This window comes from Zootoca vivipara, chromosome 3, assembly GCF_963506605.1.
Source record: "Zootoca vivipara chromosome 3, rZooViv1.1, whole genome shotgun sequence".
Taxonomy (NCBI): Eukaryota; Metazoa; Chordata; class Lepidosauria; order Squamata; family Lacertidae; genus Zootoca; species Zootoca vivipara.
This window is the reverse complement of record NC_083278.1, coordinates 49,123,670-49,141,089: the sequence shown is the minus strand read 5'-3', so window position 1 is coordinate 49,141,089 and position 17,420 is coordinate 49,123,670. Positions and strand designations below refer to the sequence as shown.

Below are 17,420 nucleotides of genomic sequence, written 5' to 3'. Positions count from 1 at the left end.
CTTCTAGAGCTTATTGAGCGTGATCCCCACCCCAGGGATGAAAATTAGGATGGGGCTGGCCTACTTAGTTATTTTAAAGTGGGGACAGTGTACCTAGTTATTATTCTCTTGTTGTCTAAGTATTTAACCTTTTGCTTGCATTGGGTTAACAGAAAGGAATAGAAATAGTAAAAGAACAGAACACTCAGTTACCAAAAGCCGCTGCATCCAAAACAGAATTTAAAGCTACTGCAAAATTTGAGAAAGCCACTTCTGCGCCTGCGACCTGTCAGGAGTATGGGCAGGAGTCAGGCTCTGGGGCCTGTAGTGCTTTGCAGGACTGGGGCCTGCCTCAGCTTGTGCTGGAGAAGCAAGGCGTGGCCACACAGGTGAGGCCACTTGATACCTCACTGCACCTGGTGGCAGGAGCTGGGAGGGATAAAAGCTCAGCATTTCCCTTCAGCTCTTTGCCACAGCAACGCTATCCCTGCCTGGTTGCATCTGGCCTCTTGATTCTTGCTCCTTGGACCCTTGCCTTGCCGACGTCTTGATCCTTGCTCCGTGGACCCTTGCCTTGCCGACGCCTTGATCCTTGCTCCGTGGACCCTTGCCTTGCCGACGCCTTGATCCTTGCTCCGTGGACCCTTGCCTTGCCGACGTCTTGATCCTTGCTCCGTGGACCCTTGCCTTGCCGACGTCTTGATCCTTGCTCCGTGGACCCTTGCCTTGCCGACGTCTTGATCCTTGCTCCGTGGACCCTTGCCTTGCCGACGTCTTGATCCTTGCTCCGTGGACCCTTGCCTTGCCGACGTCTTGATCCTTGCTCCGTGGACCCTTGCCTTGCCGACGTCTTGATCCTTGCTCCGTGGACCCTTGCCTTGCCGACGCCTTGACCCTTGACCCTTGTACCTTCGCCTTGCTTCTTGTTCCTTGAACCTTCGCCTTGCTTCTTGTTCCTTGAACCTTCGCCGTGCTTCTTGTTCCTTGAACCTTCGCCGTGCTTCTTGTTCCTTGAGCCTTCGCCTTGCTCCTTGCTCCTTGGACCTTCGCCTTGCCGACGCCTTGCTCCTTGACTCCCAGACCTTCGCCTCTGCCTTGCTCCTTGACCCTGCGACTGCCTGCTGCTGGACCCTCAGCCCTGCACCTGTTCCTGCTTCTACACCACCATCTTGCCTCTGGTCCTGACGCCCGTCGACCGGACCGTGACACGACGGAAGTGGGGTTGTGGGCTGCCCGACTGTACCATCGCGTAGGGGCTGCGAGGTCAGCCCCTACGCGATGGTAGCTTCTCGCCTGCGTCACCCCCGACCAGCCAATGGGATCGGTCGGGGCGGAGCCACCAACTTTAAAGCGCTCCGCAGGTGGGAAAGCAGTCCCTTTCCTCCCCTGTTCGCCGGAGCGAACAGTTCACCCGCCCGCCCACCCCTTAAAAAGAGGTAAGGGGACGCTGCTATGGACGTCAGTTGGTCACCCTGGTTGGTCAGGGGGCCTGGTAGGATTTTTCCCATACTGGGCTAGCCATGATGGGTTTTTCGCCTACCTCGTAGCATGTCGTCACAACTTAGGTTAGGCAGTTAGGCGTTGGAAATTTGCATAACAATTAGATGGAGGAGGGGCAGGTTACGTCATCAGCTGCCCAAATTTGGAGAAGTAATTCCGTTAAAGGATTCCGGGGGCAAGGCTTGGTCCTGAGCCTGGAGTTGCCTGGGCCGTAAGGCACGCCCCTTCGGTGGCCACAGGAGGAGCTCTAGTAGATCTACATCACGGGGCTCCTTTCTGGTGGTTAACTTCTCAAGGACTCCAACACACGGGTTGGAGTCGGATATAGTCTGTTAGGTTCCAACGCCTAAGCCAATTCCGCTCAACATGCATACTTAATAAAGTTGTGGCCTTAACCACCCAATTAAATCTTAATCACTGCATCACGAGTCTTTATTACACGGGAAGGAGGGACATTGCCACACAATAGTTTTGAATAGATTCATGGTCTCTAGAATAACTTTGTGGGTTGTTTTTGTTGAAAAAACCAATGGCTAGGTTGCAATTGCAATTCTACCTCCCAAGTATGTGCTAAAATATTCAAAATTCATCAGATACATGATGCGTAATCCTCTGTTAGAAGATATGTATGAATATATACACATACCCGAAGGATCGTCTCCGCCCCCATTGTTCTGCCTGGACACTGAGGTCCAGCTCCGAGGGCCTTCTGTTACCTCACTGCAAGAAGTGAAGTTACAGGGAACCAGGCAGAGGGCCTTCTCGGTAGTGGCACCTGCCCTTTGGAACGCCCTCCCATCAGATGTTGTTGTTGTTCCCACTTACACATGTGCACATTCAAACACAGGGATGCAGATTGTAAATAGGCAATGGCAATGAAGAATGGAAAAGGCAATGTAATGTCTGCAAATCTCATATCATATAAGAACAGTGACTAATTCACAACAACAGTAATTGGTGAAAAGCAGCACTATACTATACTATTCAGATATGCTATGACAATTATACACCTGTATTGCAAATGAGAGCTATGGTTCTGATAAAACTCAAATAAAATAAAATATAATCAAATTTGCTGATAAATCTCTAGTTCATTCATTTCACACTGGGATTTCTCTCTAGTGCTTGTTACTAAGTTTTAAAGAGCCCTCCAAGCAGGAAAAGTTAAGACATGCAAAATTACACTGTGAATATTATCTCTTCCCCAAAGTGCTTTCAACATTTGCATATAACTAGAGGCTTCTCTTATTTAGAAAGGCAGAAATGTCATAGCTGGTGCTAATGTTATTCTGCTCAGGTACCTTTGCAGATCCAACCTGAGGATGAAAATGAAAGGCCATTTTTTCACTGCAACTAGATTGACGTCAATTCTAGTCCAAGAGTTAACCAGAACAAGAGTTAACCAAAGCATATCCTTCCTCATTTAGGAGTACCCTTTCCCAGAAATGATTTGCAAGCTGAGAGAGAATTTTTTGATACGGCATGTACATAAAATCATTCACATCATCATCATCACCAATCATCATCATTAATGTGACTATCAGTAATGTTCAGACATATTAGTCATATATATTTTTTTAAAAAATCAACATTTTATCCAATTATTAACATTTATCGATTTCAGTATTATAAATTATTGGGGAATGTTTAAAATGTAGCTGTCCTGATGTAGGAAACCATGCATTCATAGCGATGTGTTTGTGGAACCCCTGTAATAAGAGAAGTTATGTTCTGCCAGAGATACTGAAGTTTCTGAGGTCTGCTCCACCACGTGTATACACTAGTATTCAAGGGGGAGAAAGACCCACATAGATCAGCACATGTCATCATTTGCAAACATAATGCCAGTGTCTATATACTCACGACATGAGTGGCAGAGGGTTCCCAATGAGTGTACACGAGGCAGAACAGAGACTTGCACGATCTTCAAATATTATGCTGTACACATGTTTTCTGTGGGTTTTTATGAGAACAGTGTGCATCCTTGTGGAGAAAAGGTCACATATCACAGAGCTCTGATGGCACCAGACACCTCTGAGGTTGGGCGGGAGAGGGAGGGATGTTCTTTACAACTGCAGCCATCTGAAATGAAGGGTCTGACAGCATCAACTATTATGCAGCCATGAGGATAGACTGGGAAGAGGGAACTCCATTTCCTTCCTTCCTAATACTGTTGTCTAATTAGTGATGGCAACCACCCCACTCAGCTTGATTCAGCATTAAGTCAGCAATTACAAGTGACATCAGAGAAAAAAAACTTTATTTTTTAACAGCCCTCTACTTCCAATGTTTAGGGTGTGCATGGTGTTGCTTCTGTATCCAAAATGGCACTACCCATGTACAATAGAGAGAGAAAGAAATTATCAGCAGGCTGGTGTGGGGGAAGCACATTTTGCAGAAGGACAAAACACATGGGGGAGGGGGGAATCTCCAAAGAACATGCTCAGTGGCATGGAATGCCAACTGATTAAAAACTGGGTGTGAGAACAGTTATTCAACACTAAATTGGATATAGGCCAGTACATTTAAACCCCCTCATACCCCATACACCCATTTAACTTAATAGTACTTAAAATGCATACCTATGGTTGGATTGTGCCCAATCATCTGGGGAAAATTAATATTAAAAACAATCCTACCATGAATGATTGATCAGATTACTCAATGCAGCAGTAAGTAACTTGTGCTAAACAAGATAGCCCTCTAACAATGCAAAATATTGCACGTGCTTCAATGTGCAGATTGGTCTATTCACTTCAAAGAAGAGGATTCACTAATCTGGGAAGTTCTAGGTTCAAAATGACAGGCACATTCCAACTTCAAATGGTTAGGCACATGCAGTGTCCTCTGACATGACTGCCCCTCAAAGTGAGTAGAGTATTTTCCCACATTTCCCCTGATAGGCTTAAGCTCTCGTCTCCTGCTTTCCAAATTCATGCCTTATGGAGTGAGCCACTGGAGGTTGCTGCTGTTGTGTGTCTGCCCCTGTTGTAGGTCCTGTGCCTTCCTTCAGCTGCCCTACAAAATAAACTTTCTAAACGAGTCTTGAACACTTGTCCCAGGAGGTGTGTGTGTAATATTTGTAGGTATCTTGCCTAAAGAGCTAGGTGAGTGCTGTGGTGTGTCTTCTTGGTTCCCTTGTGCTTATAAAACTGTGGTTGTGAGCAGTATAAATGAATTTGTATCTTTGTTTTGGGGCTGGCAGGAGCAGAGACTGAGTTCATGGGGATGTTGTGGTATTGTATCATTTCCATGTGTGTCTGTGTGTTGGGGGGTGATGCAGGGGTGTGTGTTAGGTGAGGGTCCCCATCATCATGGGTTCACTGGCTCCCTCCATGTGTAGAACATGGATTGTCAGGGATTGGCAGAGTTCTCATGGCTGCTGCTGACATGTCTGCCAATTTTTGTATTTCCTGCTTGTGTATTTTTCTTGTCCCCTCCTGAGCACACCTTGGATATGGTAGCATTTCTGCCAATGTAGCAGTGGCATATACTATATTTGGTCCCAAAGTAATATGAGTAAATGATTGCTCTGCCCATGTTTTCACAACTTAACATTCAATAAACATTTGCATGCATTGTAAAAGATGCACAACTTTACAATATCACAAAAGATTATGTGAAGTGAATTAGATGTCAATCAGTGGAACGATCGCCTCTTGTTTATGCACAGCTTATTCCTTATTCAGTAAATGCTGGTGTGCTGTAAATTCATTTTATTTCGGTAGTGGTGGAACATGATTACAGTATATAAGTAGCAACTAAAGACATTGCTCACATATCATTAGCACAGCTTGATGATCAAATAGCCAAAAATTTAGAAAAGATTGTTGTCTGTCTGGTGTTATATATACTAAGTAGGTACAGTGTAAGCAGTATTATGCCTTGAAACTAGTTGGCACTGTTTATACATGCTTCATCCTTTGACGACCGCATGCCAGATGATGGCTTTGTTGTATGGAAACAGCCTTCCCAGATCAAACACAAGCAGAGGTTTCATGTCACCTCAAATGCAATACTTTCCAGTAAAAGCAGTTCACACTGCGAGTCATCAAGAGTTGAACAGTAAAGTGATGGGAGATCATGTGGCATGCATGCCTGTGTGAAATAGCCTTTCATTTCCTCATTTTGATAATTACAGATCACCTAACTAGGTCTTTAGATGAAATACCTGGTGTTTGGCATTCTACAGTTGTTTGATACTTAACCAATAGACTAAATTTGTATTTCGAGCATGGTGCTCTCCAAGTGAAAATTACATTGGTGCTATTTTTATATAGTATTTCTTGGTCTTACTTAAATAAATAAGTGGGAGGAGCGAGAGATGTAGGGATCACCTGATCCAAAAGATTTGGTCTTTACAGTCTTCGTTGCCAAATGATGCTGTGTAGCTGCTGCAGATATTAAAACTAACATTTACATTCTACTCACGATACTCCTTTGCTCCAGTTTAGGGAACTGCCAACACAACCAAACTCTCACAGAGCCTGTCCTTCTAACGAGTGCTAGCAGAGCCATACTTCTGCTGATTTGTTCAGCAACTTGGATGGGTAGGGAAGGGGTAACTACTATATCAGGCTTCCTCAACCTCGGCCCTCCAGATATTTTGAGACTACAATTGCCATCATCCCTGACCACTGGTCCTGCTAGCTAGGGATCATGGGAGTTGTAGGCCAAAAACATCTGGAGGGCCGAGGTTGAGGAAGCCTGTACTATATTCATACTCCCCCTCCCCCAATCCATGTCTCAACAAGTGACCGGCATTGCATGAATTTAATAATTTTCATGGCAAAACTGTGTCACCATCCCTTAAAAAACTGCAGGAGCCTGAATGCTGCAGCTATTGAATCCAGGATCCTCCCTGCCCGCCCACCCCCGCCACCATAATCCATACAAGTCATAGGTTGTAGAGCTGCATAAAGGTAAAGGTACCCCTGACCAGTTGCGGATGACCCTGGGGTTGCCCGCTCATCTTGCCCTATAGGCCGAGGGAGCCGGCGTTTGTCCGCAGACAGCTTTCGGGTCATGTGGTCAGCATGACTAAGCCACTTCTGGCGCATCAGAGCAGCGCACGGAAACGCCGTTTACCTTCCCGTCAGAGCAGTACCTTTGACGTGCTTTTGAACTGCTAGGTGGGCAGGAGCTGGGACCAAACAACGAGAGCTCACCCCGTCGCGAGGATTCGAACCGCCGACCTTCCGATCAGCAAACCCTAGGCTCTGTGGTTTAGACCACAGCGCCACCCGTGTCCCTGTAGAGCTGCATATCGCCCTCTCATGTCATGTGTCTCTGCTTAATTTCATGCAGATGGCAAGGAAGTGAAAAACAGCACGAAAGATTTGGAAGAGAGAAAACAAGCAATTCTGCCAAACTTTGGCCCCATTTACTTTTGCATCAGTCACACCCACTACCAGTATGCATCCTGACAAATCACCCAATGAAATGCAGCCCTCACTCAAGAGAAAAAAGTGTGTCGTCTACTGCTGTCAGAGGAACTATTTCCCATGTATATATTGCTTTCACTGGATTGGAGCAATTACTATCAGTTCCCAGATTTTGTTAACTGTGAATTTTAGCATGTTTATGTTTTCCTTATTTTAATGTTATTGGATCAAAGTGTTCATGCAGTTTTGGGTTTTTGAGTCTCTACTGTTGCAGGATGCAAATGCCAGATGATTTGGTCTAAACCAGGGGTCAGCAAACTTTTTCAGCAGGGGGTTGGTCCACTGTCCCTCAGACCTTGTGGGGGGCTGGACTATATTTTTTGGGGGAAATATGAACAAATTCCTATGCCCCACAAATAACCCAGAGATGCATTTTAAATAAAAGGACACATTATACTCATGTAAAAACATGCTGATTCCTGGACCATCTACGGGCTGGATTTAGAAGGCGATGGGGCTGCACCCGGCCCCCGGGCCTTAGTTTGGGGACCCCTGGTCTAAACTAGAGGTTGTTGTTTTTTTCTTTAAAAAGATTGCACCTGGATTAAAATACTTAAAAAAAATTATGACCTAGAAAAAATATGGAATCTGCTTTCTAGAACTTATTAGAGACGTTTTAGATAGCTGCAGTTTTTAAATTCAAAGCAGAAGTGATAATAATCATTTGATTCTAGTTAAGTAGGAACTCTCTCCCAAGGATACTTTGGGACTATACTGCAATACACTATGGTTTCAAAGTATTGGTTTATTTATTCATTTTGATTCAGATGTGCAAGTCCTTCCAAGCTAAGATGTAATTCTCACCTGCTGCTTCTGGAAAAAATGATTTATTATAAGTGAATGGGTTATATCACAATGTGGCCTAATGCACACAGCCAGCAAGCTGTGCATAAGTCACTCTGAAGAATCAGTCAGACAAAGACAGACAAAAAGAGGCACCTAGGGCCTGTGGATTGTCACAGAAATCAATTTATTATGAGCTTGTGCAGGTGTGTCAGGAAGGAAACATGGACCAAATCTAAACTAAGCCACAAAGGAGGACAAATGGGAAAATATAAAAATTTTCTCCGATGCTACCCCTCCCCCCAAAATGAATGGAAATTAATTGGAACTCTTGAAGATTTCAATGAGACTCATATAGAATAATTTCCCGGTGAGCTGCAACCATCATTTGAGAATCAGAATAACCCTTTGATCTTGCTTCCTCTCTTGAAACAATTTTATTTGATAGCCTCCTATCTTACCTAAGAATAGTGATGAGGCCTTTTAAAGACTTAGAGGAATTAATATTATACACATGCTTGATTAGCTTTATCTCTACAGAAAATAAATTACTACTGAATAGAAACAAAATAAGCAAAACAGTATATTTGACAAACTTGTTTTATGACATGGTTCCTCTGCATAAGTAAACTAATTTCATGTGGGTGGATAAACCCAATTAATATTTTCAAGTAAATAAAGGCGAGGCATCATGAAAGGCTCTTAGAGGCTATTAAATCAGCTCAACACACAAAATAAAAATATGTAATGAAATTTTTTATTTGTGTACAAAATGTCATAATTTGTCAATACTGTACAGCAAAATATATTATCACTCACATCCCAAAATAATCAGACAATATTTTACTACTTCTCTCTCTCTCTCTTTGCCCTTTAAAAATGGCAATACTGTTTTGGCAGTTCAGCAGCTAAAAATAAAGTGCTATAATTACGTAGTCTTGGAATGCCTCCACTTTACAAATGTGATGCACAATCTTGTATACAACCACACTGTGGTTCCCCCACACGCACACAACCAAAAGCTTCTGACTTTTCACATTCTCAAGAATACACACACATAAAGTGCTACTGTTTAAACATCCCCCCCCAAAAAAAACAATTTCACAACATGTATCTGGTTCATACCAGGCACTGTAATTCACAAAAGTCAAAGATTGTCACTTTGTGCAAAACTACACAGAGGAAGAAGTCACTTAGACATCACTGGGGGATCTTGAACGGAAGGACACTTTTGATTGAAAGCAGCCACAAAACAGAACCCACATAGACCTCTGAATTTCTTGGTTTCTGTAGGCATAAATGATAGGATTGATCATGGAATTGTAGGTAGCAGGTAGAAGTGTGGCATAAGTGTACACAGCAGGGTAGCGGGAATCTCCAACTACGCAGTAGATAGCAAAAGGTAACCAACTGGCTCCAAAAGTCCCAAGGATTATAGCAAGTGTTGAGACTCCCTTTTTGGTTGCAACATAGTGAGATGCAGTCAGAAAATGTTGCTGGAGTGCTATCTGGTGTGCATGCCTGCAAACTATTTTGCAGATTTTAATGTACAGGTGCAGCATGAGAATAAAGATGACAAAGAAGGAGGCAGACAGCAAGGTCACATTACTTTTGGTCAAGGGTCTCACAATACTGCATGATGAATAATCTTCTAGGCAATTCCAGCCCAAGACAGGTAGCAGTCCTAAGCAGAGGGAAACCCCCCATGTGATGATCAGCATCATATGAATACAGAGAGCAGTCTTCTCAGAGTAGTAAGTCAGTGCGTTGTACAGGGAAAGGTAGCGATCAACTGTGATGGCTAATAAGCTACTCACAGAGGCAGTAAAAGAGGCAACTAGGAAGCCAACTGTAATAAGGCTGATGGTTTCTGACTGGATCACATACTGGAAAACAAAATTGAGGATTAGGCCAACTCCAGCCAGTAGGTCTGCTGTGGCCAAGCTCCCAATCAGCACAAACATTGGGGTTCTTAGGTTGGGAGTGTAGAATATAATGGCCACAACGATCGCATTTTCACAGGCAATGATGGTCCCAGAAATGCAGAGCATAATATCCCAAGGGTTGATGATAAAGATGGGGAGCTTGGACGAGAGCTCCAGAGAAGAATTCTGGTTGCTGGCTTGGATCCAGGGCACAGGGCTCCTGGTTTCATTCAAGGCAATGCTTTCATTCATCTCTGCCACAGCCAGGTATGCCACCTGCAAGGAGAAGAAGGAAGGAAGGAAGGAAGGAAGGAAGGAAGGAAGGAAGGAAGGAAGGAAGGAAGGAAGGAAGGAACAAACAGGGTGTTAAAATAATCCCTTTGCCAAAGCAAAACAAACAGGAGAGAAGGAAACACAGAATAATATCTAAGTTAAAAGGACAAAATAAAAGAAGGGAGAAATCTAACACGAATGTGAAGGAAACATGTCTAGTCTAGTCTAGTCTAGTCTAGTCTAGTCTAGTCTAGTCTAGTCTAGTCTAGTCTAGTCTAAGGCACAAAGAAGTGGGGATTAGCATCCATAGGCAGGAAAGAAGCCACACAAACCCATAGAGCCTGGTGAATAGTAGCTGGTGCGTTCAGAGAGCCGCGTTTGCAAAAGCCGACGGGCGCTCTCCGTGGTGCTGAAACTAAAGTTTTCCCTCCCTCTTTAGGAACGATCCCCAAAGCAGGAGAGCCTCGTTCGCGAAAGCAGGCGACTGACCGCATCTCGCCATCGCAGCCTATTAAGATCCCGCTGGTTTGGTTTAGCTACGTGCTGCGCTCTCTCTCTGTCCTGCGATTCTCCCGCCACACACCCACACCCGCAGCACTCGCTCTTACTCTGCTTCAAGGCTGAGAGAGGTTTCTCATGGGTGCTGCTTCTGCCGCTGCTCGCCGCCGTCTGTCCCGTCGCGTGGCTGGAGCCGCGTACCTTCTTTGCCTTTGGCGGGCAGGAGCCGAGGAGGCGGGAGCAGGCGGCTGCCACCCTGCGCGTCTACCGATAGAGCGAGAAAGAGCCGGAGCGCTCTCAGGCGGCTCCGAGCTTGACGTAGAAATGACAGAGGCGAAGGCAGGGCCACAAGCGCGCACATGGAGCACTGGCCCCGGCCAAGCCCCCGCCTGCCGAGGGAGGGGGGAAAGCGCGCGCGCAATTAAACTGGAGGGATGAAAGAGCAACGCGACTGCGGGGAGGAGGAAGGCACCGCCGTGCAGAGACGCTGAGCCCGTGCAGAGACGCAGCGGGGCGGGGGGCGCTGTGGAAGGCGGATGGGGCGCGAGCAGATACACCAGTCGGGAGCGGGAAGGCGGGGAACAGCAGCGCCCAAGGGCAGGAAAGGGAAAGAGGAAGGCGGGAAACGTTGCTGTGGGGGAAGGCCAGGGGGCCGGCAGGGCTGAGGGGGAAGAGAGGAGAAAAGGGGCTCGTGGGTGGCGAAGACAAGCCAAGCAGGGCGCACAGACAGGAGGCACTCAGCTGCAAGCGCCCTCCCGCCCTGCTGCCTCAACCCCGAAAGAGGCCGTCCGTTCTGGTTCCTGACCATGCAACGCGGTAGTTGAGATTTCCCCCACAACGCGAGGCGCTTCCCACGCCAGTGCGGTCGTGGGGGAGCTGCCGCTCACCCTGGCCCCCTGGAGTGTGAGACACGTGTTTGCAAACATGTGCTGCTGCATCCACACTTTTACATGGAAGGGGTTGCACTCCCTCTGAAGGAACAAGTTAGTAAGTCTAGGAGTGCGACTGGATTTGCTCTGTCGCAGCTGTCCCAAGAAGACTCCTCAGCTAGGGATGCTTAACCCCCACTTCTGGCTGCTCACTGGTTGCCCTTGTTTTTTTGGTCCTGTCCTCAACAATCCATGCTCTAGTCTAGTGACTTTCCATTTGGACGACTGCAATGTGCTTAACATTGGGCTACCCTTAAAAGTCAGTATGGAAGCTAAGACAAAAATATATCATGGAATTGTGTGTAACACTCAGTTTCCCCATCAGCGTAGTGGAAACAATAGTGACTTTTCTCAGACTGCTATGGGAGGGATAACAAAAGAGTTCACCAAGTACTATGCAAAGTGAATGCACTACATTAAATTTAAAGAAGAAATAGTACCCTGTTTCTCATATTTTAAGACATACCCATAAAATAAGCCATAGCAGGATTTTTAAGCATTCAAGGAATATAAGCCATACCCCGAAAATAAGACATAGTGATAGGCGCAGCAGCAATGCCGGCCGCGGCAGGAGGAGGAAAAAAATAAGACATCCCTTGAATATAAGCCATAGTGTGTTTTTTTGAGGAAAAAATAAATATAAGACGTGTCTTATAATATGAGAAACACGGTAGTAGTAGCAATTAGCAATTCTTAAAGGACTCAGTGGGATATACTAAGCAAGTGCTACCATGCAGCCCAATGCTGTGCACAGGGAAAGGCTTAGCCAATTTCTGTGGGACCTACCCTCAAATAAAGTCTCAATCTGAATAACTTAGGCTGTGTACACAATATGACATCTGAAGCATGTTCTTTCCCTCAAGGAATTCTGATCACTGTTGTTTTAAATTATTATTATTATTAATTATTATTTATACTCCGCTGGGAATTGTAACTCTGTGAGGGGTAAACTACATTGCCAGTGGCACAGCTAGCCACTTGGGATGCAAGCCCCATGCTGCCGTTTTGGGCAGCATGGAGCCTGCAGGCACCCAAGCCACCTTGTCACTCTCAGGAGAGAAGCGAGGCTGGGGCACGGTAAGTGCACACACACCCGGCGGTGTGGCGCCCAGCGCCCCCCCCATCCTTCCTCCCCAGGTATGCCTCTGTGCAGTGCCCAGAATTCTTGGATGGAAAGAATGTGCTTCATATGTGCTTTAAAGGTCTAGTGTGTATGCAACCTTAGTGACTAAAGATCAGAATGTTGTAATGCAACCTTCTTTAAAACTGCATTGAGAACAAAGAAGACTGAGGAGAAGATAAGGTATTAGAAAACGGGTTGAGAAAGTTGCCTTATATCAGAACTGGAAGGAGAAGATGTAGCACAGTGAAGGTTCTTTTCCCACTACCACTGCCCACCTATCTCACCTAACAAAAACAAGACTAGTCTTTGTCAAAACAAAGAGGATAATTAGCACCTGCTAATGATATACGCTAAAGGAAGTTTCCTTATACAGTACTGTACCAAATCAGATCACTGGTCAATCTAGCTTGCTCTTGCACTGACTGACAGCAACTCTCCACTGTTTCAGACACGGTTCTCTTGCAGTCCTATCTGGAGATGTTGAAAATTAAACCTGCACCTTTCTGCATGCAAAGCATTTGCTACAGCACTAAGCAATGATCCTTCCCATACTATCAGAATAATATTTGAAGCTTTGGACCATGTGGGGAAAATCCATGCTGCAGCTCAGCCCCAGGCCGGCATTGCCTTTTAGTAAACTGGACTCATACTAATTGAAGGAGAAGCCTATGTGTGGCCCTAGAGCTTCTCATATTGCCCTGTTGAGATAGGAAAGAATGGCACTTCAGTGACTGTCAGGCCATCAGTACAAAGGAGAGCCTAAGGAGAGAAAAAAGACACCTGCAAAGTGGTAAGGAAAGCCACTTTCTCTATTTCTTCTTTAGGTTTTTTTAATATGTACATGTAGGTAAAATATTTTGGTGTTGTCAGTATGAGTTTGATTCATAAGTATCTCAGTGTTCCCTGAATTTAATTTAATTTTTTTTTACCACAGCCTGGGTCCTGTAAACACCAGTTTAGAAGATATACTACCGGTAGCAGTTCTGCAACAGAACACATGAGACTTCTCTAGATGAACATGTTAATCACAATGTAGGAAGTAGTTATTCAAGCAAAATATTTTTTCCGTACTATTTTAATAATCTGCACACACTCATCAGACAACACAAGAATCAAGTTTATGTTGCAGTGGGTGTTTCTTAAATAGGCCATAATGGCTAGTACAACTGATAGTATCTCATTCACCCAGGGTGAGAGTCACAGAAAAACAAGTTTCACTGTAGCCTGTGAAGTGGGATAGAACACTAGGTTTTTGCAGAAGGCTAAAAAGAAGGAGCCTTTATGGGGGTTCCAATGCTCTTTTATCTGAAGGAAACTTGCGCTCTTTATAGTTTCTGTATGCTTGATTAATCCCACACACTCTGTACATTTGGAAAGATATAGAACATCATAAGACACACACAAGTTCTTTCTCTTCACAAAGAAACTGACCCTGTAGAAGGCCTTTGGGATTCCCTATTACTGAGAAGAGTTAAATCTTTGGAAACCCTTGATACAAGAGTCATAGGCTGCAGTCCTATACACACTTACCTAGCAGTAATCCCCATGGAACTCAATGGGTCTTAGTCCTGGTGTAGACATGTACAGAATTGTACTGTTAGGGAATGCTTTCATTACCCGTTTCATTGTAAAAGAAAAGGGGCAATAAATCCTCCAGGTTTGCAAATATATATTTATTGGGCTCAGTGTATTTCAAATATCTTCTTCAGAGGCATGATCAGTTTGAGACCGGGGTTTTTTTTGGGGGGGGGGAATATGCACAGAGGCTGAAGTTTCAAGTTTCAAGTTCATCCTAAGCATGCTCCTGAAAAAAATATTCAAAGCACACTGCACCTGGGGGCTTCCTCTCTCCCTGTCTTCAAGTTTAGTGTCCTCCTGATACTCTTTATTTAAAAACACAGTTTCTTCAACATCATTCACTATGCTGTACTCAGATAGAATGCATAGCTGCCAAGTTTTCCCTTTTCGCACGAGGAAGCCTATTCAGCATAAGGGAAAATCCCTTAAAAAAAGGGATAACTTGGCAGCTATGAGAATGACGTTCAAAACTAATTTGAATAATGCAGCTGCTGCTACTACATGTGATCAAGATTAAAAATCACATGTAGCTATGAAATCAATTCCTTAAAGACACATTCCAGCTTTGATTATCTCCCGTTTGGAAGAGGATAATTAGATAACAGCAATTAAAATGAAAATCTTTGCACTTCTTGATGATTCCCCATGAAAACATATGAAACAACCTTCATCCTTCAAAGGCAGAAGAGATCCCAACTCCAGCTGTCATTAGTAATATACATTATTAACATCTTCACAACATTTGGTATGAATCTAATGGTTGTGATTGAAATAAGTGACGGATGTTATATGTTATATGGCATAAAGAATCAGTCCACAATCAACTGACATTTTTCTCTTTTATCCCACTTTATATCTTATTCAGCTAACTATTCCTGTGGAAACTGGCATAAGGACTTCCACTAAGACATCAAGGCTTTCCCCACCTCTCCTCTCCCCATGCACCCCCTGAAATTGGCTTGGGAGTGTGTACTGTATGCGTGTTGAGGATCATTGGAATGACTGCCACAGCACTAACATTGCATTCCTACCTCCGTTTTGGAATGAATGCCTAAGTACAAATTATTCATGCCTCTTATCAAGGTGTGTGGATAAGAGAACTCCAGAGGATATATTCCTGTGATTGAAAAATAATTAGGGTCTCTGGCAAATACCATCTTATCAGGAGGTAAGAACTGCACAATGTAGGAATTGGGTCTGTACTGTGGCACCTACCATTCGGAATTCTCTGCTGTTGTATATTAGACTGCAGCTCTCTTTTTGGCACCTACGAAATACCACCCCCAACAAGCCTTTTAAATATGTTTTTACTGTTTTATCACTTTTTTTTGCTGTCCTGGGCTCCTTTGGAAGGAAGGATGGGATACAAATTTAATAGATAGATGATAGATAGATAGATAGATAGATAGATAGATAGATAGATAGATAGATAGATAGATGATAGATATTTCATGCTGAAGTTTCTGTAGCTGAGTGCAATGTTTGAAATTTGGGCATAATTATATGTTACTGACATGAGGATGCCTCCAAAAATTGCACCCTTGTACTGGATTATCCCTTTCCCCCCCCCTATATTAACAAGTAGCAAGTTATTTACCTGGGTTGTGATGTCAACTTTTGCATTTCTCCATTCTTTTCAGCTGTAGTCAGTGTTGTGCTGTGGGTGGTAGCACATTCAATAATGTGATGTCACATGAGTAAGTGTTGCTTTGCATTAGGAAAGAAATCAACTGGAGGTTTCTGTTTCCAGTGACAGCCTTGTATGACCTGTAACATGTAGTTCCTTCCTGAGTATCCTCCATTTAAAACTGTTACTCCTAGTTCTTTCCTTTGTTAACAGAAAACAAATTAGCGTCATCCTTATAATAGCATCTTACAGGTGTTAGAACGTACCTTCTTGTCCCTATAAAAGACAGCTCTTTTTCAGGCTTTCAAAGCACTTCTTGTATTAAAGAATTTTCAGTCTGTCACACTTCCCTGAATCTTTTCCAGATTTTATATGGCTTTAAAAAATGTAGCAACCCAGGAAAGCTAAGAGTAGATCAGTCAGGACTCCAGCATTTGCATTCTGAAGTTTGAATATTATGTTCTAATGTATCATGAAATAGGTTTTTTGAGGGGGTGGGGGTCATTACCTCTATTCCTTTATCTCTGTTCCATTTGCCTCTTAAATATACACAGGATTTAATTTGCCTAGTCGAATATTTATTCAGCTGAACAAATCTGATATCTTAGATATCTCTACTCAGAATAAGCCCATTGAGTTCAACAGGATTTCCTGCAAGGTACGGAAAGTGTGTATAGATTTGCAGCCTATATTGAGAGTACCATATGCCCCAGAGGTGCACTTAGCCTATTCTAGAACTCGGGACTATTGCTGTTGCAGCTCCTACTGTCTGTAATCAATTACAAGCCAAAATCAAATATGATGATGCTTAGTTGCCTACTAAAGAAGTTTTTGTTTAGGAAGGCTTTCTCTAAGTGTAACCCAGTCATTTATAGAAGATCAATTTTATCTTTGATGAAGTGCTTTTCTTTGTAAGGATGGTTTTATTGTTTTAGAGTTTATCAGTTTGATTGTATTGTTCTTAGAGCTTGTATTTCTTTTTTCTTTATTTTCTTTTTTTGTGTTTCTGAGTTTTATTCTGTGTTTACTCTGTACACTGCTTCAGAGGCTTAATGCCATGAAGTGGTCTATGGATTTTTAAAATAAATTATAAATAATAATCTTTTAAACCTCTGTCATATTCTCTATAGTAAGAAGTACTAGGAATTCTTTGAGCTTTGATTAATGACATACTTCCATAATGTTAACAGGCCTAGAAGCCAGTATAACAATACTCCTGATAAATCATCAAATAGAGTTTATCATTGTAGTTACGGTAAAAGGGTTTACACTTGCAGTCTTTGCAAGAGCACAGTTAACAAACATTACAGCAGTGACAGACAAAATAGCACTTTCAGAGATGAAGTAATATTTTTTCCATATATCTTCATATACTGTACTGCCTTTCATTCTAAAAAAATGAGGCCTTTAAAGTGGCTGATACCCCCATTGAAACAACTAATTAAGAAGAAAGTTAGTATACAAGCAATATATAATTGCATAATAATTATGCCCTTATATCACTTTTTTAAAGCCTATTTTCTGCCATTGTCTCTGCTGCTCTTTTGCCAACAATGTTCTTTTTTGTATTTAAATGACTGCATCCTGTTCTTTCTGCTTTAATTACATGAGCTATCCCAGTCAGCGAGCTAGAGTGGGCTACATTGCAGTGTCACTGAGGTCAAGCAAAGTCCATGGAAGATGTGGAGAATGCTTCTTCCATCTGTCAAATAGATTATCCGAACCAATTAGGGATTAATTGATGATGTCAGAATGGAATGA

The 17,420-nt window shown here is 43.5% G+C and overlaps 1 protein-coding gene across 1 annotated transcript; it reads right to left on the bottom strand.

Moving 5' to 3' along the window:
- Positions 1-8,899: 8,899 nt before the first annotated feature.
- GPR6 (G protein-coupled receptor 6) lies at positions 8,900-14,973 on the bottom strand. The gene is made up of 2 exons (XM_035110721.1): positions 14,959-14,973; positions 8,900-9,907 (listed from the first exon to the last, which is right to left on the bottom strand). The coding sequence occupies exons 1-2, from the start codon at positions 14,971-14,973 to the stop codon at positions 8,900-8,902; spliced, it is 1,023 nt and encodes a 340-aa protein (XP_034966612.1).
- Between the last annotated feature and the right edge of the window lie 2,447 nt (positions 14,974-17,420).